Source organism: Periplaneta americana, chromosome 9, assembly GCF_040183065.1.
Source record: "Periplaneta americana isolate PAMFEO1 chromosome 9, P.americana_PAMFEO1_priV1, whole genome shotgun sequence".
In the NCBI taxonomy this organism is placed as follows: Eukaryota; Metazoa; Arthropoda; class Insecta; order Blattodea; family Blattidae; genus Periplaneta; species Periplaneta americana.
In genome coordinates, this window is record NC_091125.1 from 86,127,095 (window position 1) to 86,153,178 (window position 26,084).

The following is a 26,084-nucleotide window of genomic DNA, read 5'->3' on the forward strand; positions in this document are numbered from 1 at the left end:
GAACGAATTTAGAAAAAGGCTCTGTAAGGACATACGTAACTTTGTAAATTACTTTGTATGTGCATGTGTGTAAGCATGCAATATTGTGAAGTACAGTAGAACCTCTATTATCTGTGGTAATGAAGGGGGTGGGCTGAACGGTTAATCGAAAAAATCAGATAATCCGTACCATAAAAAATTTTCTTAAATTTAGTGAATAATACTTACACTTTGGTAATTTCTTCTGTGGCCTTGTAGGCCTATTTAACATGCTAGGTAGTGGGTCACAAGTTCACTAATTTAAGTCTCGTAGTCAATGGCAGGTTTTTAAGGAGCAAGGAAACTTGTAATGGCTGGGTGTGGAAATGTATGAATAGTGGAGGTCTCGTGTTATAGATTTACATACTTTATACACTCCAAACTTGTATTCTGTTGCAAGATGAACCACAGTTTCTGTTTCCCCAAACCACTCAATTATTTACTTTTTTTTTTTTTTTTTTTGCGATACTTAGCACAACAAGATTTCTTTTGACATCTGCAGAAGACATTTTATATAGAAGTTACACAGTATGACAGTTCGAACAGTAGATCATATGGTGTGTGGGAAAAGGCTTGTAATAACACTCTAGAAAAAAATAACGTGCTAATACAATGTACAGTACTTCATATATTTCTGCAGAAAGAAAACGAGAGAAAGACAGATGAATAGTCCACCAATCGGTTAATAGGGTGACAGATAATCGGGGTTCTACTGAATAAGGGGCATTTCTGAACTTCACTGACATTTCAAGAGAATACTCGGAGATATCTGAACATTTTAAGATAAGAAATCAATGGGCACCGAAGTTATGTTTTGGAGTTGTAGAGGTCTGTCTGAGAACTACGTCATCACTAGCTCATGTTATCTCTCCTCCTCTTTCATGCTCTGAGTATAAAAGAACATGTTCTGGTTCATAGTTGAAAGAGTGGTCCTATCTTATGGCCAGCCAGATCACCTGACCTTATACTGATGCACTTTTCTTGTTGGAACACATCAAAAATGTAGTGTACACAACATCTGTAGAAGATGAATTATATCTTGTTCATATTATTGCTGCCTGTTATGAGGTGCACACTACTCCTAGGATGCTAAGGTAGATACTTCAGTCCATGGTGCAACACTTGACACTTTGTCATGATGTTCATGGACAACATTTTGAACATATCCTGTAATTCATGTATCTTATGATAATTAAATGGATCCTAAAAATTATGTTGATTTTTCATATAACCCAGCATGTGTGTTTTTGGATAACTTACAAAGGAGACTTTATTGCCCATGGGTTTCCTAACTCAAAACATTCAGATTCATCTTTCGAACATCTTAAAGTTTGTAGAGTTCAGAAACACCCTGTATACAAAATTCAAGAACGTACATGTTAGCACTGTATTAGATTTCTGTATTTCTTTGAGCCTGTCATTGAATAGTGTGATAATCTTTCAACAGGTTTTGCAGCAGAAAGGATCCCGGATGTGAATCTTGGTTGGAGTAGACATCCAGAGTTTCAGTGATTGGAATCTGGACTCTCTTTTTTTATATAATTTTTATTTCTGCAGCTTTCAGTCTAACAAATATGGTTAAAATATGTTGGGCACAAAAAAGATAACCCCAAGAGATTACCAGACGGTAACGAGTTGCTTGTAGAGAACCACACCTGTGTTGCTGGAGATGACTTTTTATGTTGGAGTGTTCACAGTGAGATAAGATTGAATTTTATTCTCCAAGGTTGTCCTGTGTTTAAGAGGGTCTGTGCAATGGGTTAATAGATCATAGCTATGGGACAATGTAAACATGCTGATACCTGGTTTCACACTTCCACAACAGTGTTATTCAGGTAAATTTTCTCGGACTATGACAAAATTCATGACAATATTGGTTGGTTGATTGATTAGTTTCTTCACAATCCTTTGGCTATTATGCCGATTGCCTATTTCACTTGTCTGAGTTAGTGTAGTCTATTTTTTAGCTGTACATTACGTGGGTGTACTGTATTGTTCAAATGTTACTGTGCATTTACTGTAAGATTGCTGGGTGTCAGCCTATGGAAACAAGCTCTTACATTGTCAGATATATATTGCGGTCTCATCTAGCAAGTCTTCAATTAATTGCGAGTAGATTAGTGTTCTCTTTTTAGAACTATACAAAGAAAAGACCTATGTTACAAAGTTTCCTTTTATCACTCTTCAGTTCTTCACTGTTACTCTTAAGAACAACAACAGTAGCACCCTCACCTAAAACTGACGTTCCTGTAAAGTTAATTTTCGCAGCAGTTTCCAACTTTGCAACCATCATGAGCATGCACACATTGACTTCACTATTTGTGCAGTGATAACTTCAAACTCTGATTACTTGCTGATTAAGAGTCACATGTTCTTGCAGCATATCAAACCATCACCGAATCATTTCCTGATGGTTAGAAAGATTTGTGGATTAAGCACAAACTAATCTGAAATCACACTGATGCATGCGCATTAACATAGATTTGCTGCACAGTAGTTATCCACTGGACTGGCAGACACGACTTTTTTGCATTACTCTTTTGTTTTTCCATACTTATCTATATTGTTAAAATATACTGTGAAATTTAATTGAGTCTTCAGTACAATGGATCACTAGTGCATGAGTGTTCCTGTAGGGATGGTTTGAAATTAGTTTCAGACTGATCATTGCTGATCATGCGCGATAGTTGAGATTGAAACAGTTGTCAAATCATCACAAACTCGCTGCAGAAACAAATCTATAGTGATCATGCAGTATGTTTGAATTCCTAGATATTTCTTACTATGCTTCCTAGATATCTCTGCAATATGTTAAGCAGCAGGGACATCTCTTTTTATTAAACAGGAAATTAAGTGAGTGGTTATGAATTGCCACTAAAAATTATACTTACAATGAGTTACTATTGTGTATTATGTGAATAAATATTTATCTTCATGATTTGGCCCTTGCTAGACAGATCCATCTCCAAGATTTGGAATTCACCAGTAGGCTATATCATTTTTGTCTGAATACTCTTGCCTCTGTTTAGAAAATCGGGTGTTTTCGTATCTGGCCTATTTTGATTGATAATGTTTCCGCCACTCCACATTAGGCTGATTATTTCTCATTTTTCTCTAATATAATTTATAGTGTGCTCATTTTTTCTAATAGTCTAGTGTTAATGTTAAAAAATAAATTTGTACGATTTTATTCTTTATCAGCATTTTGCTCCATATAACATAGTATTGTCATTAATTAATACAATTTACATAAAGTTTGTAATAAAATTGTTGTACATAAATACTGGAGTTTCTGAATTCTGAAAATCTTTAAAATTGTTCACGTTTAAAACAGTCAGCAAAATGTTTAATATCACTAACTAGTTCCACACTTGCCTGTAATGTCAATCTTAAAAATCCGTTGATCTCATCTGGATTGGATAAGTTATATTTTTAACGCTTAAGAAATGTGTAATGTAACCTAATCGAAATATTGTAATCTAAGCTGAAGTTTGTGCAAGACAAGTTATAAGTAGATAGAACAGTGTTTAGAAAGCAACTGGCAAGGTAGTCCTCTGCCCTCATACACACACCATGTCAGTTGGAGCAATTGTAATACAGGCGCAGCAAGGAAAAGAAAATAAATGTTTGCCTGAAGGACAAATGTAATATTACTCGTATGTTCGCTAGAATACAATGTATTATCATTTCTCAGATGTAGAAAAATAACATTTTTCTTAGGTCGATAAACAGTTATACAGAGCAGCACTATTTACAAAAGTACCTTCTTATAATAATAATAATAATAATAATAATAATAATAATAATAATAAATAATAGCCTCCAGCATAGCTCAGGCAGTAGTGCATTTGCCTGCTGATCCAGAGTTGCATTCGGCTGTGGGTTCAATTCCTGCTTGGGCTGATTTCTTGGTTGAATTTTTTCCGAGATTTTTCGAACTGTAAGGCGAATGTTAGGTAATATATGGCAAATCCTCGGTCATCATCTCGGCATAACCAATTCCATCTATGCTAAATAACCAGTAGTTGATACAGCATCGTTAAATAACCAAGTAAAAATAATATAATAATAATAATAATAATAATAATAATAATTTATTATCAGAACATGCATTTTTAGCTGTGTATGAATTGCAGTACAAGAAAAACAAGTGACATAAATACAGTAATTATAAAATAAGTCACAGAAATTAAACTTGTCTAAAATACACTGGTCAAAAAAAGTTAAACATAATTAGGCATATAACGGTTTTTATTAATTAAAATAAAATAGATAAATTATAATTGGATTTCTTGGTTCCACAGAATAAACTTAAAAGTAGAAATACACTATTTGTTAACAATGGACTCAATATGAAATGAAAAAGTTGCATTGTTTGGAAACAACGGAAAAGATAAGGGAAGTTGAAATTCGTACATTATCAAAGAAAAGGAAATGGTGCTTTCAGTACCCTGTTTAATAACGTGTTGGTCCTCCACAAACCCTGAGGCACTCTTGTATGCGATGGGGCATACTCAGTACCAACGCATCTAAGCTCTCCTGAGGCAAATTGTCCCATTCTTCCAAGGCAGCATTCCTGAGTTCTTGAATCGTTAATGGGTGATGTGGACAATTGGAAATGGCTCTCCTGAGAAAGCTCCATGCATGCTCTATGCAGTTCATATCCAGTGAGCATGCTGGCCAATCCATTCTTCAGATCCCATGTTCTACCAGATACCGCTGCACACTATGAGCACGATGAGGCCGAGCATTATTGTCCTGTAGAGTGAACCCTTCTCCTACAGTCTCTGCAAAACCACTTACTATGGGTTGGAGGATGTTGTTCTCATACACGGCAGCAGTCATGTTTCCCTCTATTGAAACCAGTGGTGTGCAGTGGCCAAACATGACACCTGCCCAAAACAAGATTGAACCACCAAACTGTTGGTGACGTTCCACGGTCATTGAGGGATGATTTCGTTCCCCTGTTCGTCTCCATACGCGAATAGAATTGTTGTCAGGGTGTAGGCCCATTCTCACTTCGTCTGAGAATAAAGTTCTGGTCCATTGGTCTTGTGTCCAATTCTCATGTGCTCTAGCCCATCTTGCACGAGCACCCCTGTGATGTGGATGGAGTGCTGGAGTCTTGAGTGGTCTTCGAGCATACAACCCTATGTCATGAAGTCTATTGCGCACAGTTTGGCTACTTACAACAACACCAGTGGCTTCGCGCAGGTCATGGCGCAGAGTTGTAGCTGAGGCTATAGGGTGCAGATAACCTTACATACCGGTCCTGACCTGGTGTTGTTTTGCGTGGACGGCCCTCGCGAGGTCGATCTGCTATTGACTGGGTTTCCTGGAACTTTCTCCACAGTCTGGAGACAATACTGTACTCTGATTCACATGAAGGATGTTAGCAACATCAACTTGTCTCATGTTTTGTTCCATCAAAGTGATGATTTTGATGCGGTCTGCCATTGTAAGGGTGTTCCGAGCCATTGTACTGCACTATGAAGCAAAACGACACTGATTGAACTTTGCTCGAATTACAGGCTTTGTTTACTAGCCGTGATTTGGACGTTACCTAGTGATGCAGAATAAAACAAATGAAAGAGTTTGAATTGGTAAACATAATACGTGCCACATAAAACCAAAAGAAACATAAATATCAGGTATTATTGGGTAAACTGGAAATATGCTTAACTTTTTTTGACCAGTGTAATAAGATTATTATTAAAAAGCAACATTTAAATAACATTATGTTCTTTTCATTATGAAAAATAACCCTGGTATGAATAAAACTCATGCTCAGGGAAGGGGGACGGAGGGAATTGAGCATACAATAGCTGAATAAATTATTTTGAAGAAAGGAAGGTAATACATATATACATAAGAGTCCTGCCCAAGGGCAGGTCTTTCACTGTAAACCCAGTATTCTCCAATCTTTCCAATTTTCTGCCTTCCTCTTAGTCTCCGCATATGATCAATATATCTTAATGTCGTCTATCATTTGATTTCTTTTGTCCCAGACTCTTCTCCCGTTCCCCATTCCTTTCAGTCCATCCCTCGGTAGACAGTTTCTTTTCAGCCAGTGACCTAACCAGTTCCTTTTTTCTCTTTCTGATCAGTTTCAGCATCATTCTTTCTTCACCCACTTTTTCCAACACAGCTTCGTTTCTTATTCTGTCTATCCATTTCACATGCTCCATTCTTCTCCATATCCGCATTTCAAATGCTTCTATTTGCTTCTCTTCACTTCATCATAATGTCCATGTATCTGCCCCATACAATACCACATTCCACACAAAACACTTGAGTAGTGTCTTCCTTAGTGCTTTAGGAAGATAATATTGTACTGAAAATGAAAATAACTCAAATACTGTATTTATTAAGAATGTAATATTAATAAGAAGTCAGAATGAAAGTTTTCTAGGTTAACTTGATAACAAAAGAGTAAACTGAGAATCAAATGAATTAAAATAAAGTATCACCAAATCACAAGATAATTAGAGTATATCAGTCAAAAATATTAATAATTTAAAAGGTCTATTCTAAATATAGCTTTTATTTTTAATTTGAATTTACATGTTACAATTTTTAATATAGATACTTCAAAATTATGTCCTTATACATTTTTAGTCCATAATTAAGACTGTATTTTTTGCTAGCAGTTGTGACGCATTTTTGCCTCTTCAAAAAATGTCATCATCCTCTTATCATGCCCTCCTCTTGGTAGGTCGATTTAAAAAAAAATGCAGTAGAATCCCTCTTATCCGGCACCAAAGGGACCAGACTAGTTCTAGATACGAGATTTTGCCAGATAATTGAATAAATACCGGTATATACAAAAAAAATAGTTGGTATTTCATGGTGCCAACTGTTGAAACTGCAGCCATGTGAAGCTTATTTCTCTATCACTTGTTCGTAACTGAATAAACATAAAAACTGTGTGGATTTTCCATATAATACACTAATTTTAGGTTCGAATATTCACTGAAAATAAAAGTTCGTGCGAACTTCCTAATGTGACAAAACTGACGGTCCAGACTGTGGCAATGTGGCAAATTTAAATTTTTTTTTTTTCCCCCAGACAAAAGTGCTGTTGTTTTGGTATTGCCAGTTATTTGGATGCTGGTTACGAGGGATTTTACTGTGTATATATATAATTTATTTCTTCTTGTAACTTCTTTTTTATATTTATTTCGTTTTTGACATCGCAATGGCCCAATTGTCCCAGCTTCAGTGCTAGTACGTACATGGGTAGATGGAAAAAGTAAAAATGGCTTATCCTGTTTCTCACTACCTTGGTCCAACATTCCGTTGTCAGTTAACCTGTATATCTTTGGCCAGGATCTCAACTTCGAAGTCTGATTATAAATAAGCCAACTGTGTGGCCTCCCTTTGATTTCCAACAGGTTCTGTGAGATGTGTGATGGATAAAGCGACTTAAGTACAAATTTCTTCATGATGCATTAATTTCTTGTATTATTTTCGTTCCATCATTGCCAAAGTTCTCAACATATCATTAACTTACTGCTTCTGAAAATGGTCGTTAAAGAGTTACCTTTCATGTTACAACACACACTTTGTAGGAAAGTCACTGTGTGACTTAAATTGCAGTGAGTTTGAGTATTCATCAAACATATTTAGCATAAAGTCCCATTTCATTATCAAAGAAAATTAGACAATCTCGTGAATAAACTATCTTCACCGAAATCTTAACCAATTCGAAACTCTGAACAATAGTAGCAGTTGACCCTTGATTATGTAGGCTAAGAGGGAGAGAATATGTGTCTGTAATTGCCTATTGTGTGTAGTTCCTAAAATATGTCTAAATAATAAATAGAAAATAGCAAAATAAACCAATAATTGAATATTCAAAATATAAAATTACTATGTGGATATTTATATATAAAATTCAATGTAGAATAAATAAATGTTAAAATGATGTACTTATTTTTTGTGGAAGTCAGATGAAGATATGCTGTCGTGATCATGTAATGGAACTGGATAATTAATTGTACTGAGTTAGAAGATAGTTGCAGCTTCTCAGGTTCACTTGACTGCTTACACTGACAGAGGAGCAAAGGTTATAGTTTGAAGTTTGAGGTCTTTCATTTATTTCTTCCATGTCACAATCTCTCGTAAAGATGTCAGATGTCAACAATAATACTTAATCAAATGATTGTCTTGTACAGCAGTGTGATATGGGTGTTAGTGCACTCATGAACATGAGATATCTCGGTTTCCATTATCATCTTTTCCTCCTCCTCTTCTTCCTCTTGTCCCTTAACACCCTCTGGTAACCTAGATCTGTTTCAGTTTCATAGAACTTATTATGAGTGTCATCTTAAGTTACATAGTCTCCCCTCATCCATGGCGATTTTGCCCCATTGTTTCTGAAAACCATTACAACCAGGAGAAGCTGAATCGAGGGTCGACTATATTAGCATCATGCAAAGTTAGCTTCACTGTAAGATTAACAAGGCCACCTATGACCTGTACCAGTAGAGGCTTAGCACAATTTATGTATATTATTATTTCAACTATAATCAAATCAATGATTTTTTTTTTACTTTACAAATTCGTTAACTTGAACAATTATAGTTATGCAAGCAAAATACAGGAGCTACTTTTGCAGTCTGATAATAATTTGTCTAATGTAAAGGGAAGAATTATTTTTATTTGAGAAACTAACAATTTTTACAAAGATTATATCCCAGAATTCAGGTATTTGTGGATCACTAGGATACATAAGGTTAAAGTGTATCATTATATATACACAATAGCATTCCGAATTATTAACAATTTCTGTTAAAATAGCTTCAGCAGAAAGAATTTTACGAAATTTAAATGGATAAAAACGTACCTAAGAGCCAGTTGTTATTTGGTGATTCTATTTGTCTTTGGAATTATTCTCTTTTACAAATTAACCTACCTAAAAAGTAAGTGTCTTGTTATATTCTTTGTCAGTGATTTAATTAGCTTAAAATTAATTCTTTTCTCTCTACATTGACGTCTTGTATGATTTTCACTGAAGGCCTCACAAACTTTATAATTGCCTCCGAGCATGTAATTCTTTCTATGCTTGAAAATGAAAACGCATAGCAAGAAGTAAGGAGTATTATAAGGTGAACCAAATTTTTCTTCCTTTGTACATATTTATTCCATTCTGATACTGCAGTAGAATTAATTGTCATGATATGGTTCATAGTCCGAGAAAATTTCTTTGAATGTTGGTTGCTGTCCATTTGTATTTTACTATTTAGGGAGCCTCTGTTTTTATAGCTTGGCAATCAACACGTATCATTTCTCTCCTCTGTCTTGATTGTAAGCACAAATATCTTGAGATGTTTGTTGTATTGATAGTGTGGATTTCCCTTGTTTGTGTGGTTCCCCTATGTGCAGATGACCCACAGTCAGTAATTGCTCTGGCAACTTCCGTTACTATGTCAGAATGATATAGAAGTAAAGCATTTTTAACATTTTACCTTTTATTAGTGTATTGTGTGATTTAGTGTTTTGAAAAGAACAAAAATGAAAAAAAGAAAGGAGAGTTTAGCATCAGTAATTTTTTCCCTACTGATGCTTTTGGCAGCAGAGCAATAATAATGAACTGCAAAGACTTTTTACGTTTCTACTCATTATTTTTGAGACTCAGTAAATCCATGTAATTGTTCACTCCCATGTCATTATCATGAAGTCTGCACTTAACAGACATTGTTATTGGACACTGACAATATGTGCATTAAGTAGAGCTAAGAAAATATTTTTCATTTATTGCATATTACTCAAATCTTTCCTTAGTACTGACTTATACATGCCATGACTTCTAGGTAGGATTCCCACTTTACATATATAGACACACACAACGTTATTAAAGAAACATTGAACATTTAAAAACTTTAATGTTCGAAATTCAAATAATGTACAGTATCACTTTAATAGTTTGCACTGCCTATAAATTAGTATAACAAATATTGAGCTAATATTTTAGATCATTATTTCAACCAAGATTAGTGTAATATATTACTAGTCAGCGATGTGTATGCAGTGGTGGGGGAAAGGAACTGGTCATTCTACCCCATTATCTCCTGGCTTAATTGCCTCATTAGTGATGCCATAATGGTGTCATTTACGAGGTTCAAACCTGTCTTCGGACAGTTGACTAAACAACTTCAACCAAGATATTAGCCTCACGGTTTTTATTTGTAAGTTCTAAAATCATTGCAACAAGGGCAGGAAATAAGCAGAGTCCTTGTGATACCATCGAAGATCCAATAGAAGGGAAGCTCTCATTTACGAACATCGAAGTGACGCTTCATATAATCCTTTCTTGAAGTCTTTTTTTAAGAATATGGAATCAGTAAGGGATTAGGAGCTGAATGACAGGAGTAGTGTATCATATTTGATTATGATTTCTGAACGAATCTGATGTTTTTTTTTTTTAACTTTGTATTTTAATTGTAAACTTCAACAAATTACGTAAAATACAGTATACTAATGGTTTATAAATTATATACAAACTGTCTCAAGTATATTCTTTTGTTTCACGTCACAAAAATTTCCATGAAGTTTCTTTGTGGTTAAGAAAAACTTCTGATAATTCCATTTCATTCTTTCATATCTCATGAGTAGAACCGCGTGTATGTGCAAAATAAATGTAGAGTATAATATTCTGCAGCATATGTATAACAGTAATATTTTTCGACAGTTATGATTTTGTCAGCAATTTTACATAATTTAATAATTGTGCATATAAATGCATATTAAAATTGAACTATAATTTTCTGATATAACTATTTAATATAAGAAAATACGTATTTTTATTTGTATTTGACTTTTTAAAACTTGAGATTTACTATGGAGCCATTAGCTACATGGGCTGCTCGTTTCTAGTTCTATACTGCGTGGTATCAGTAATGCCTTGTAATGTACAAAGAACATTTTGATTATATAGATGATACATTAGAACATTGCAACTGCAAACAGTAAGATAAATTCATATTGGTATGATGTCTGTTCTATTATATTAAATGTGTTTTAACTCTTTAAGTATCACTCTCATAAATTTTTGTGTGCACATTTTATTTTTGCATACATATCTGGGCTATACTGATGGCACAGATTATTAGAAAAATACTGAGTGGAACTCTGAATGTGTGATCCCCCCCCCCTCCCATCAAGAATTGATTCCTTTTGTAGCTATGAAAAAAAAAAACTACCATCTCTAAGAACCTGTTTTCAGATTGAAAGCATGTTTTAGACAATAAAAAATAAGTTTCTCCTCCCTCTAAATATTTTTTTTGTGATTCATATAACCCAGTTTCATGAAAATGAAATTGAATATTGATATACAAAGAGGTTTTTTTAAGATAAAATTTATTGGTCTGCATACAACTTCTGCAAATTGAAGTCCTCTGTGTGTGTGTTTGTGTGTGTGTTATTGTCATACTAGAATACAAGGATTGTTCAGTGTTGAACTCACTCATAACGAAACTGTCCAGTAGTTGTTTACAAAGTGAAGTGCAGAGGAATAAACTGTATTACAAATATTCCTTTTTAGCACATGTCTCGTCTTCCCCTGGGTAGTGCATATTATTATTTAATTTTTATTCATGTATGTGTATATAAATGATTGGATGAATTAACATTTTGTATGTGAACTTGGTAAAAAAATATTCATCTCAAATTTATATCGTCAGGTAAGCATAGCTGTTACTGGAAGGCTGCCATACAAAGCCTTAGTTCTCTTTTGTAGGCTGCCATACAAAGCCTTAGTTCTCTTTTGTTATTATTTATTGTCCTCGAAACAATAAAAGTCACCCATAATTCAATTATACAACTCATAATACTTCGTCCATATTTGTTGTCCAAAAATGCACAAAGTATGTGTACATATATTTTTCTTCTTAATCTCTTCAGTCATTATGTACTGAAGCCTGTATAACAAATTCTCTAATTGTCCCATTCAGTCTTTCTTATGTTCACATTTCAGAGAAATAAAAGTTGTTCTCTTTCCTGACCAAGAAAGTACAATTTAAATTGTGGGATACCATCTCAAGCCTTTAAACAGGCTTGATATGCAGAATTTCTTCTTTACCAGGTGGAATAATTAGCTATTGTGATTCGGTTTCTAAAACCTCAATTGTGAAAGCAGAAGGTATAATTGGCATAAGATTTGGATGGGAAGTGTTATAGATTTTACTTCAGTATCCCTTACATATCAATAAACCTATTGGTATGATTTGTTTCAACTCTTAAAGCAATGTCTTTACTTTATCTTCCTTCTTGTTCATAAAAAAACCATCTCGTTCAAATCAAGACGTCTGTTTCTGGAATTAAGATATGTGTTATTACATCCTTTCTGTTAGAAATGAGATTCCTGCGTGACAAATGATAGAAATATTGAGCTGTTTTCAAAACAATATTTATGAGATGTATTTTTTTTTTATGTTCATTCCATTTGTATGTAATAATTTCTAAGTTTATAATAGAATCTGTTTAGACCAAGCAAACTGCACATTTTAAAGAAGCATGCAAGTTCATTTTATTAATAAAAAATGCGGAAAGAACCTAATCTAATTTTCAATTTAAGACCTTTCTGTTTGTAAAGGGAATCTTAGAACAAGATGTCCTTATAGTAATTACAACCAAATATCCGGCTTAGGTCAGTCAATTGTTTGCAGGAAGAACTCTCAAGAATTTCTACAGTTAACACTTGTGCCATCATTGAAATATTAGATCTGGTTATAATTGATTCTCGTATTTAAAATTATTTATGGGTAAATGTAATTAGTATTCAATTTGTTGTCAAGCTTTAGTCATATATTATATAAATCGTTGGAAATAATTTTTATACCATTAATTTGAATTTATGTATATAGTGGTCATTGTTCAGTGTCCTTTAACAATGTTAATAAGAGATATCGTATAAAAATGTGGATATGACAAAGACTATGCAAGTCATGACCTTGCCATTTTAATATTTATATTATGGTATGTTGAATGTTATTTCACAAGACAGTGGTATATGTTTTTTTAATGATGTTTTATTTATAGTACTAACCTAGTGAAAGTGTTCTCTTGTTGAAAGAATGTCAAGTCTTTTTATGGTTAGAATAATATGAGATATTTGCTTGGAAACGGTGTTATTTTCAAATGGCTTGGTGCCAGAATTACCTCTAAATGTGCACAAAGGTTTAATAATTTGTGGACAGATGAGAGATGTATAATAAATAACACTCAGAATAGATGTATTTAAAGCAACATGTTTTCTCCCCTTATTATTTTGAAAGTAAGTGGAATTGCATACCAGTACTTAAAAACCAGTAGATATTCCTACATTTCCTTGCTAACAAATCTTAATAATAACAACTCTGTTAATTTATTTTACTTTCTCATTATACGAAAAGTTAATTTCGAGATTTTCATTCTTCATGTCGAAAAAGTTGTTAACATTTGTATACAGCGTTTTCTCCTGCCTGTTGGACATAATACAAGAAATATAAACATTTACTGCATTTTCATGAAGTATTCAAATCGATTTGAGTATGTTTACCATACTGAATACAATTCCCTCAATTCCTGTTTTCATTCAATTTTCGATACATATTGAAATGGGTTTGAATACGGAAGCTGAAGTTTCGAAAGTACAAGCAATAATGTTGGTTAACATGTCGTAGCTTGTTGGTTATCCTGTCTTTGACTATGAACAACGTTGTATTTTCTAAATGAAGCTCATTAAATCTTACTATTGAGTGTGTCCATGTGCAATGGTAATAATGACTTTCAGGAAAATACAAAATAATTACTGTATATTATAACACGACTTTTCAACATACAATATTGTGCTCGCTCCTGGTAAAACACGATGATCTTTCATGCGCTTAGTGTATTGAAATCGTTTTGAATATGATACCCATTTTGATGCAACTCAATCCATATTGAATACGATCTGATCACACTTTTTAGGTGTATCAACCTTGAGACTCATCATTTTGAATTCCCATTTTGATGAAGATTTCAATGCAGTAAGCATATTCAAATTGATTTGAATACTCCGTGAAAATATAATCGTCACAAAAAAACAGGTCTTTATTTTAATAAAGGATACATAATGACAGTTTACTCAAACTGGCTCTAATGATTCTCAGACTGTAAACTATATATTTTCAAAATCGTTTGTTTCAGAGAAGTTATTGTATTCATGAATATTACAGTGTAAAATTAGCATAGCATAAAGAAAAAAAAAGGGACTTTCTTTCCCCATAAAATTCCTAAATGCACTCTTAGAATTCGTATTTATGTCTCCCCACAAGGAATTCAAAAGTGACGCAGGACTATTCAGAGCCTTTCCTAGTAAGAGGTATTTTTTAGATGATTACCATGCCCTCTCACGTATGACATTTTGTAATGCTGTCAAATGCTGATAATAGAATATTGTTATGATTTGTCCTTGGCAAGTTAGAAAAGACATTTGTTTATACTGGATCTAGTTACAATTAGTAATGTACCAGTATGGTATTATAAACCATTAATAATTTTTAAATAATTTAATCAGTTTTAAAGTCTAGATTACATAAATAACATAACAGTATAAGAAGCAATTACAGTATCCGAATAGCTATTTCTTGTGAACTTATTAAATATTAATTACATCTACATAGACTAAGGTTACCAGATTTTTTTCCCCCAATTTCCGGGGACAGATATCGACATGAAAAACTATGTTTAACACTGCCGTTAGTTTGCCATTCACTTTTATTGTTTTTTAAACACTATATAATTAAAATATACTCATTCTATTTACATACTATAATATTCATTCTAATTATACTACTTAAACTACTGCTGTTTTTCAGAAGAGTGAATTTTTAAGCAGATCTTTGCTGGATTCCGGTTTTGCAAAAATCCTTAACAGGTCACGTTGAATTTGGTTGTGATAGCATTCTTGACTCGAACAGTTTTTAAATTCATTCTGCATTTTTGGCATTCCACATAATGCTAACAAAAGAAAAAACTTTCTTGACCGAAGAATTACTTCCAGGAAGATACAGAGATAGTTCAACTTCGGAGTTGTGCACAGGGAATCATTTTTTCAGAGAAAAATTTAAAAAATTTGATTACATTTTGAGCAAAGAGGAGCATTTTTTTTAGCATTTTCTTCATTCCACTTTGCTATTTTGTCTGAAATTGCATATTTCTTCAAGCAAAAAATTTCATCAAATACATTATTTCCATCATGTTAAGTCCATCTACATTAATTGAAGAAAAAGAATGGACTGTCTGTTCAAATTTTCTCTTTCTGGAGGAGAATGCAGCAGTTATAGATACTTATTCTTGTAAATTAATATTGGGATATTCAACAGCATTTTCATCAAAATATAATACGAGGGTGGATCGGAAAGTAATGCACAATAATTTTTTTTCTGCGTTGGTATTGCAGCTGGGATGTTGACATTTCACCAAGATATAGTTTGAAGTTTTCACTACAGACACAATTTTTTTTTCATGTGCAGCTCTAATGAGAGAAGTGTGAACTATGCAACAAAGATGGCGTGCATGTTACTGTTGTCAACTTGTGAAGAGCAGGGAAGTGTTGTGCGATTTTTATGGGCTAAATGACATAACTTGAATGAAATTCACAGGGACATGTGTGGCATGTACAGAGAAGACTTTATGGACCATAGCAACATTTCCAGGTGGTGCGCATTCTTCACAGACAACCGTGAGAACCTTCATGATTCGCCACATTCCAGGCATAAGTACAGCTGCAACTCAGCGGAATGTCAGACATTGAGGCGGCAATTTTAAACAACTGGCGGATCCAATTTCAAACCTTATCTCAGCAGTTCAACATTTCGTACGGTGCATAACACATTGAAATTTCATAAAGTTAGGCCCGCTGGGACCAAACAGATTAAAGTCCAGTGGTGCAAGGTCTGGACTGTATGATAGATGCTGGAGCACCTTGTAACAAAAGTGTTGATTTTCTCACGAACAGAAGCCGTAACATGGGGGCGAGCATTGTCATGAAGCAGTTTGACCATTGTCAGCATTAATGTTACAGCATTTTTCATGAAGGGCACGACGCAACTTTACCAGCGTTTGAATGTAGGCTGCAGCATTCACAGAGGTTCCATGTTTAGCAAAGTCCACCAACAAAACACCATGCATATCCCAGAACACTGTCACAAGCACTTTCTTAGCAGATTGCGTCACTTCGAATTTTTATTTACTGGGGAAATAGCATGTTTCCACTCCATAGAGTCTTGCTTTGTTTTGGGTGTGTAGTGGTACGCCCCGGACTTGTCACCAGTGAAAATTCTTTTCAGAAAGTCATGCCCTTCTGCAGCATAACGCTTAAGTAGTTCAAGCATGTCATCATTTGCTAGCCCTTGGGGTTGTCTGTCACGTTCTTAGGCACCCAGTGGGCACTAACTTTATGAAATTTCAATGTGTCATGCATAATATCGTACACCGTACCATATGAAATGTTGAACACCTGAGATAAAAGTTTGCAGTTGGATCCACCGATTGTTCAAAATTTCTGCCTCAATCCCTGTGACATTTCGTTGGGTTGCATGATCACATACACCACCCTTCCTCACAAATACAAAAAGTTGTTTGTCACTAGAGCATATTAAACAAACATTACATAGGTTAAGGTAACATTCACAAATAAAATAAATAAAATTAAGCCCACAAAATCCGAAGCAGCACATAAGACAAATATAGTTCATGGCATATAAAACTTACTGGCATATGGATCTTCTCAATAATTTGTCTTCCTTTTGTATGAACAACGTTAATTTTCCCAAAAGATAATCAAATCATTCTCTGGCATTCATACAAAAGTATTATAGATTGCTAGGTCTTTCCCATACAACTCTTGGAGCCTTCATAGCAGACACTCAGCATGTGACCACGAATAATTATGAAAGAAGAAGTTATGTATGTATAATAACGAATTTACACCACATAAATTTCATGCTTTCAAGTTGCACATTAAGAAGATTGCAAATCCTGTGCTATTTTTGGCTTATGTGTAAACGAAAATGTGAACTTTCATTGCGCAATTAAAACAATCATGCAGTTTAAGTTGCATCGTGGAAGAGTATTTTTATTTTAACTTGTCCATGTCCTCCTCACAAATATAACATTTAACGTTTCCTCATTCATCTTTGATGATGGTTGAAAATGGGACTGGAATAGCTAGGTGATGCAGATGCAGAGTCACCGGAAACTGATCAGTAATGTGTAGTGGATGGATTACTAATGACTAATGCCATGCGCAGAATCCAAGTGAATTACATTGAAAGTAACTTGTAAGTTATTGTGTTATTGACACCAGCAACGATTATCTTCAGAGTAGCCTAACAGTAAGTTGTAGTCACATGAATGCCATACCTGATCGAGCATGTCCATTGTAATGGTCTCTACAGCTTGAGTGATCCATTCGTGAAGATCCCGGAAGGAACAGAGTATTGGGAGTGCATAAACTCTGTTTCACATATCTCCACTGAAGAAGTCACACAGTGTTAGATTCGGGGAATGTGACGGGCACTGCTGGATGAGATGATTATCTGCATCTGTAGCACGTCCAATTCAGTGCTGTGAAGAACACAACTGAGGTGAAGTCTTACATCATATCATGATGGAAATAGGGGGAGCCTTATCCTGTTGGCAAATGTAGCCGTTGTAATCATTATTCAATTGTGAAAATAACCATTCTTGTAACCTATTCAGATAGATTGTATCAGTCAGTGTTCCTTCAACAAAGAAGAAAGGCTCGTACACTTTCTTGTGTGACACAGCACAAATACATTGATCTTCGGAAATCACGATCATACTTGATCACTTTATGAGAAAGCTCTGTCCTCCAGATATGGACATTGTGTCTAACGACTTTTCCACTCAGATGGAAAGTAGTTTCGTTGCTGAAAATGAGACATGCGAGAAAACCATCTTCATCTTCTCTTGCATGTCCTGAGCAAACCTCTTATTATCTTGCTTTCTGCTTTCAGCACTTGCAGCAATCACAACTTAATGATTTCATTATTAACCACTTACACAACATTTTCCACAATGTAATTTTTTATATTTCCAACTCTTCACTATCAACATCCGCATTGGACATTCTCTGACATCCCGTACTCTTGCCTTTACATATCATCCTGTTCCCACAAACTGCATATACAGGGTGACTCAGAAAGGAGTGCGTTGTTGTTGTTGTTTAAATAATGTGTCAACTATTAGATCTGTAGTGGGGAGCTTGTGACAAGCTTCCAGTAGTAGCAGTGGCACTTTCCTCTTATTCATTCAGTATTCTGCCCAAGGGGTACGTCTTCCACTGCAAATCCAGCTTTCTCCAATCTTTCCTATTTTCTGCTTTCCTCTTTGTCTCCTCATATGATCCATACATCTTAATGTCGTCTATCATCTGATATCGTCTTCTGTCCCGAACTCTTCTCCCGTTCACCATTCCTTCCAGTGCATCCTTCAGTAGGCAGTTACTTCTCAGCCAGTGACACAACAACAAATTCCTTTTCCTCTTCCTGATCAGTTTCAAGCATCCTTCTTTCTTCACCCACTCTTTCCAAGACAGTTTCATTTCTTATTCTATCTGTCCACTTCACACATTTCATTCTTCTCCATATCCACATTTTAAATGCTTCTATTCACTTCTCTTCACTTCGTCGTAATGTCCATGTTTCTGCCCCATATAATGCCACACTTCATACAAAGCACTTCACTGGCCTCTTCCTTAGTTCTTAGATGTTTCATTTTCTATTAAAAGCTTCCTTTGCAATTGTTATCCTCCTTCTGACTTCCTGGCAGCAGTTCATGTTACTGCTTATAGTACATCCCAAGTATTTGAAGTTGTCCACTTTCTATACTGTCTCATTTAGAATTCGCAAGTTTACCTTCTTTATTTTTCTTCCTAAGACCATGGTCTTTGTCTTATTTGTATTTATCTTCATCCCATATTGCTCACAACTGTCATTTAGCTCCAGTAGCATATCCCTTAGTATCATCTCCTCTTCTGCTAATAATGCCATATCATCAGAAAAACTTATGCACTTTATTCTTCTTCCTTCTACTATCACTCTTCCCATGTTCTGAAAACATTTCTTTACTAAATCCTCCAAGTAGATGTTGAACAGTATATCTATGTATATTTCCTTGCTCTCACACATTTCGTTTTCCTTGTCTTCAACTTTTTTTTAATTATGCTAATTGCTTTCATGACAAAATGGTTAAAAGAAAAATTAACTCAAAATATTAATATATATCATATAGTTTCCACAAAATTTCAAGTAATAAAAGATGATAGCATCTCAATGTACAACAAAATCTAATTCCTGAATATCCAAGGAAAAGTGCAGTTGCATCCTTTCGATTACTCGTGGGACATGACTGTTCGTCAAAACATTTCAACAAAATTGGAATTATTTCTTCATCACTTTGTCCATCGTGCAGCCTTCAGGAAGAAATTGATCAGAATTATCTTCAGCGATGCCCAGCCCTTTTCTCTAGACTCACTATGTGTGAGAAATATTGGAGAGCAATAATGGGTGAACTCAGCATCACATACATTGATTCAAAATACAATGAAAATTATATATTTTTGATGTACCGAAGTACATATGATATTTCCAATCAGATATTCTGCGTTATCCATCACTCTTTCAACAATGAAAATTGGTTTTGGCTTTGCATAGGCGTATGTTGTTTTTATTTAATGCCTGGCATCTGGCAATGAAGCCATTAGCTCTCTTGTTCTCCAGTACTTTTGAATTAGATTTTTCTCTCCAAACAATTTCCTGCAGGTTTTAAGATGTTTTTCATTCATATCCATTTGAATGTTGCATAGAGTGCAGGATGATGAAGTCAGAATTCCTATTTTGTACAGGTGGCTCACTAAACAATCATGACCTGTAAGCAATCTAAAAGCTGCTACTGCTCTTTTTCTTGGTCCATGAGGAACTGCATCTGGGTTGGAGAGAAAGATGTTCCATTTCTTGTCTGCAGCATGTTTTTGCAATTCTTGCGAGTATTGTGAGAGTTTTGATTTTATTACCCGTTTTATTGATGAAAATGGAAAATTTACTTTTTTTTAGGCTAATATTGTTGTTCCTTTCCTTGCAAGCATGTCGGCCAGTTCATTCCCTGCAATTCCACAATGTGCTGGAATCCATTGAAAGTATATTGTTTTGTGAAGTTTTTGAAGTTGAGTTATCTTATATGCTTCTTTTATTTGTGATGATTTCTTTGAGTTATTTGAACATATTGCTTGCATTGCTGCTTTGGAATCAGAGAAAATTACTACTTTCATGAATTTGTTCTGTGGAAGTCTTAAAAGTTCTTGAAGGGCTACAGATATTGCAATTATCTCTCCTTTATAGTTAATGATATTCGGACCTACAGAGCGATATAAGGAGACGAGGGAACATGTTACTCCAGCTCCTGTCAGGTAGTCTTTAGATGATCCATCTGTGTAAATACGTAATCATTTTTCAGGGAGGTATTTGATGTTGATTGTTTCAAGAGCTAAGGCTTTCAAAATATCCATGGGTGTTTCTTATTTTTTTAACTTCTTCCATCATCTGTATGTCATAGGCTTATTATGTAAAAAAAAAAAAATAATTCTGCTTAAGACAAGAATGTAATCGAATGACTCCAGGAAAATTAGTGAGGTCTTTTGGGAATTCTACTACCCTGGCAGAGTTGATTAGCACCTATCTTTTTATCATGAGTAATGAATTCCTTCTTACAGATGTCCTTCCCTCAGAAAATGAATTCATGATTAGCAGAGCTGAATTTTTGTTTGCAAAAAACGTAAAATAGAGTACTTTTATTTGTGGTAAATCTCTGATATGGGATTTCAGTTTTACTTCCCTTCCTAAGGAAGTTGTGTGGAGGATTTTATTACCCTTAAACATTCATTGTCCTTGATCAGGTTTCAGCCACAATCTTTAGACTAGTGACGATCACACTGAGATTGCTGTTAAGAGTCCTTATCTTCCTTATGATTGCCAGATCCTTGAAATAAATTGTGGCACTTTCTAAACTTCTTATCATTATTGTTGTCTTTGTGTTCATCATATATCATAAGGAAGTTTTGAGTGTGATTATAAACTTTTGTTACATAAGGTTATAATCACATTACTTACTTATGGCTTTTAAGGAACCCGGACTTTCATTGCCGCCCTCACATAAGTCTGCCATTGGTCCCTATCCTGAGCAAGATTAATCCAGTCTCTACCATCATATCCTACCTCCTTCAAATCCATTTTAATATTATCTTTCCATCTAGGTCTCGGCCTCCCCAAAATAATCACATTACTGGAGCTTATATTTTGAATATATATAATTATGCAAGGTAGGTTTAAACAAGGCCCCCTCACAGCCTGCACTGGTTAGGGCAATGGAAATGGGAACCATTTTTGTAGACATTTTTTGTCAACTTTTTAAAAATACGTTTTATTAAATTTACTGCATGAAAATTTTAAATTGAATTCCGTGTTTTTTTTTTTTTTTTTTTTTTTTTTTTTTTTTTTGCAGTACCAGTATTTTTATTCTAACAAGGAAGACAGATGACCTGTTACAGATTTACAAGCAATTACAGAAGCTAGTTGTCCACTTCTGGTATAAATGGAAAATAATTGTTAAAGCACTAAGAAAAGTACCAGGACTATACCTCCAAGTTCACATATTTTTAAATCTCTGAAGCATTTATAGATAATTTAAAATGTACCCCAGCCACCGGCATAGCTCAGTCAGCTGAGGCTCTTGCCTGCCACTTCTGAGTTTCATGGGTTGCGAGTTTGATTCCCTCTTGGGCTGATTACCTAGTTTGGTTTTTTTTCCGAGGTTTTCCCCAACTGTAAGGTGAATGTCAGATAATCTATGGTGAATCCTTACCCTCATCTCGCCATCACCAATCCCATCGATGCTAAATAGCTGAGTAGTTGATTCAGACCAATTAAAAAAAAGTATGTAGCACTGAAACTGTTTTAAGTATTCTTGTTATAGTAACTTTAAAGGTATGATCTTTTCAAAAATTTATTTTATTGAAAATTACTATACTTACAATCCATCACTCTCTCTTGAGTGGTTACATTATTGACGATTCTATCTATTCAACACGACTTAGTTGACATGAGTATTAGATTATAAAAGAAATTCTTAAATTATGTAACTTTACAACCTGTCCACTAAATGTTTCGTCAAGTTCTATACCATTGATTTTATTAGCTTAAAATTAAATATGTTTTCTTCTCAAGAGCCTCATCTACTGTATATATCTTTTGCAACCCTAGCAATTCTCTCCTCTATTTCCAGCACCATCACAGACTGCACTCGATGCGAGGGCCATTCTCCTTATTGTCCTACTCACTTTTCCTTGTTAGATGATCGCAACATAGAAACAGCACAATGTGTTATCTTACTTTGAACAATGGATAGCAGGTAAGAAGAGGTATCAAATTAAAATAAAATTGTTAAAAGTATTCATTGTTTTCTCGCCTATATAAAACTTAAGAGTTTAATTCTGTTACTGTCGGTGGTTGCATGTAGTTGTTTATTTTTTTACACAATATGTTTTCAAGCACTGCAAAACTAGTTCAAATAATCCGTCCTGTAATTAAAATGTTATAGCTACAGCAGTTCTGTTGTATGACTGACTCATTTTAACATTAACAAAAGGAATGATATTGAATTATGATAGCTGAGATGAAATTTCTTCCTGTTAAATGAAGTCTCAATGACAGAAATAAGGCTTGGTCTAGATGAAGAAGAAAGCAATGGTGAATTGTTCTGAAGAGGTATAGATGGGCATTTTCCATAGCATTTTTTTCTCCCAGCATTGTCATTGTTTCATTGTGTATTTCACCTCTGGTAGTGTGGAAGAGAAGGCCTGATGGCCTTAACTCTATTAGAATAAATAAATAATGGTAGAAGTCCAATGGAAGTTTCTTCTAAAAATATATGCCGTAAGATTACAGATTTTATTCAGTATTCTACACTTTATAAAGTAGTTCAGAATAGAGAAAAGTGAATGAATCAAATTGCCTTTCCGAACTCTTTAATTTCTCCTTCTTTCTCATACAGATCAGTAGGATTCTGTCCCATGCTTTATGATTCCAGGATCTCTTACGAGATCTACAGTTTTTTTTTTCTCGTTTATATGGTAGTACTCTGAATTAAATTCTGTTTGTAGTCGTCTGTTTACAAAGGCTAGTCATTTTTATTTGTTAATTTTTAATTTTATCGTTGTGTCATCTCCATCCTTCACTGCATTTTATTTCCTGTAGCAATCTACATCTGCTCATTTCAGCGTTTATTTGGAAATGCGATGTCTCTTTTAATGTTCCATTTACAATTTTCAAACTGTTGAATTAACTGAGAAAAATGTTATGTTTTATTTAACGACGCTCGCAACTGCAGAGGTTATATCAGAGTCGCCGGATGTGCCGGAATTTTGTTCCACAGGAGTTCTTTTACATGCCAGTAAATCTACTGACATGAGCCTGTCGCATTTAAGCACACTTAAATGCCATAGACCTGGCCTGGGATCGAACCCGCAACCTTGAGCATAGAAGGCCAGCTTAACTGAGAATTTTCGCTGCAAGTTCGCATAACTAATTATCTCTATGCTCTTTTAAGTTAGTTTGAATTCTTCTCAGATAACTGTGTTTCTGATATATTTTTCAGTATTCTACCACGCATCCTATAGAGTGATTTTGTTTTCATATAAAAATTTAGTTTCCCCCGTGATATCTTCATTCTGTTTTGTATATTGCAGTCTGTAACTGATCTTGCAAATCCCATTTCCATTGAATGAATTAACTAATATTTTTATGGTACAAAACTGCTGACGTTCATTATAAAGTACACTGAATGACTTCCCTGCTTCAATTTCGATTTGAGAAGCCTCAAATTAGGCAGTCAGATTTCTGCAGTGGCATGCAGCATTGCCGTGTTGGTACTCCAGTATTAATTATTATAGGCCCAGACAAAATATATTTTGATACTAAATACCATATTAAAAACTAGCCATACCCATGCACTTCACTGCACTTGTTAGAAATAAATGACTTAAATCTAAATGCAGTTTTGTAATTATTTAGTGAATAATAGCTTTTTGTGTGTTGTAAGTCGTTTGCTCCTGAATTATTTTGAAAGTTGTACTTAAAATTATGAATTTAACTGTTACTGTCATGCAATACTTCCTGGAGTTGTTCAGTCATTCTCTTTTAAGATTGATATTATATCAGACCTAATAGACAATTGGTCAGCGTCTGAAATGAAATATACTTCTAAGAACTGAAGGCTCTTACTCTCAGCTGGAAGATTTCCAATTAAATGATAAGCCTATGCTTAAACTTTAAATGATGGCGTAGAATTGAATTTATGTATTTGTTTTGCACCAAACGATGCAACTTGAAATAAGGTGTTCTACTGTCTTATACCTAGGTATTATTTAAAAAGTGTGTTGATAATGGATGTACTCTGATAAGTAAGTTTTTTATTGGTTGTGGGTACTCTTGAATCTCAGGAGGAACAACTTTTACAACAGCGCAACATAATTCATTTGGCTCATTCTCATTTTTTTGCATTGCATTTATTGCATAGTTTATTCATTTTATCTATTTTAACACAATTCAAATGAGCATAGTTAATATTTGGATTATTAAATAATGGAATGCTAAGCTAATGTACTATTACTACATACTAAATCAATACACTCTCGTTCGTTAATTCTCCAAGATTAAAATTAATATAGCACATAAATATTATTTTAAGAAACACAGGAAACGAATATGGGCAAATTATGAGCGCAGGAACACTATTTAGTTACACTTAGTAAAAATAACTCGGCTCCAGTGAGCTCAAGGATAAAATACTAATTTTTACTCTATTATGTGCTATATTTTTGGTCCCAGGAAAATATTCATCTTTACGACAAAACTCTTAAAAATACTATTATGTTCTGTGGACAAAAAGAAACTGAAGTGTATAAAATTAGAGTATTTTATGTGGACCAAACAAGGCTTCATGTGTTAAGTTCTGGTACTTTTTCATCCAAGTGTTTTTTTTTAATTTGTACATACAAACAATATTCTTTCTGTCAGTAACTGTGGAAAACACAATGTTCCTCACTTGGAATATATGGAAGCTAAATTACATGCATTTAATAAATTAAGATAGAGGATTGAAGCAGACTGAAGTGACTAAAATGTATGCGTTGGCACAATCAACACTCGCAGCATTCATAAACAAACACAAGGAAATAGAGAACAGTGCCGCAAGTGGTAAAATTAATCCTGAACATAGGTGTTCAAAAACATCTGCAGTAGAAGACCTTGACATTGCTACCTTGAAGTGGTTTAATGAAATAAGAGCATTTAACATTTCTATAACAGACTCTTATTGCATGTCAAAAAGGATTTAATTTTGCCAGTGCACTCAGTGATTTGAACTTCAAAGCAACCAATGGTTGGCTGCAACATTTTAAAGAACGATAAAGTGATAGCTGGAGAAGGAAAATCAAGTGGTGAGTAGGCATACATCTTATTAATTTCATAGTAAGTTTGTAATGTTGTTTTATACTTATTTCTGCTATATTCTCTTTCAGGACAAAACCCTGATTTAACAATACTATTTTTATAGTCCCAAGAAAATTCTTGTATAGAGGCTCGACCGTAATACATTCTGGTTTAATGCATTATTATTATTACCGGTATTATTATTATTGGACTGTTAACTTCTTCAAAGCTTATGGAACAATTCGAGAATGTACGTATAGGTACACCACCGCCAATTATGCTCACTATTAGTGATTGGGCTGTACCGTCACCAAGCCATGTGAAATAAAAGAGAAGTGGTATGTTGCTAATAAAATTCATAACTATAATCTTTGAAGGATTAACTGCAGAAGGAGCATCAACATTCATTTGTACGGTATTTATTTGCATATTGGACGAGGAACATATTATGGTTCATATACATTTTTTCATACCCGATCCATAGGAGTAATTATCTTATTCTAAACAATAGCAACAACCTTCATATGCTAT

General features: G+C 34.3%; 1 protein-coding gene across 3 annotated transcripts in view; it reads left to right on the forward strand.

Moving 5' to 3' along the window:
• The window catches only part of inc (BTB/POZ domain-containing protein inc), a 45,856-nt gene extending 23,376 nt beyond the window's left edge, over positions 1-22,480 (forward strand). Inside the window, exons 5-6 of one of the 3 annotated variants that reach the window (XR_011333922.1) lie at positions 1,466-11,725; positions 11,759-14,127. Coding sequence is in view for 2 of the 3 variants with exons in the window: in XM_069835198.1 (XP_069691299.1) it covers positions 22,348-22,419 (72 nt within the window). In the remaining variant the exon portion in view is untranslated. Of the gene's footprint in view, positions 1-1,465; positions 14,128-22,347 lie in introns of those variants that run through there. The other 2 variants (XM_069835198.1, XM_069835200.1) reach the window with 2 other exon arrangements.
• Positions 22,481-26,084: the final 3,604 nt, after the last annotated feature.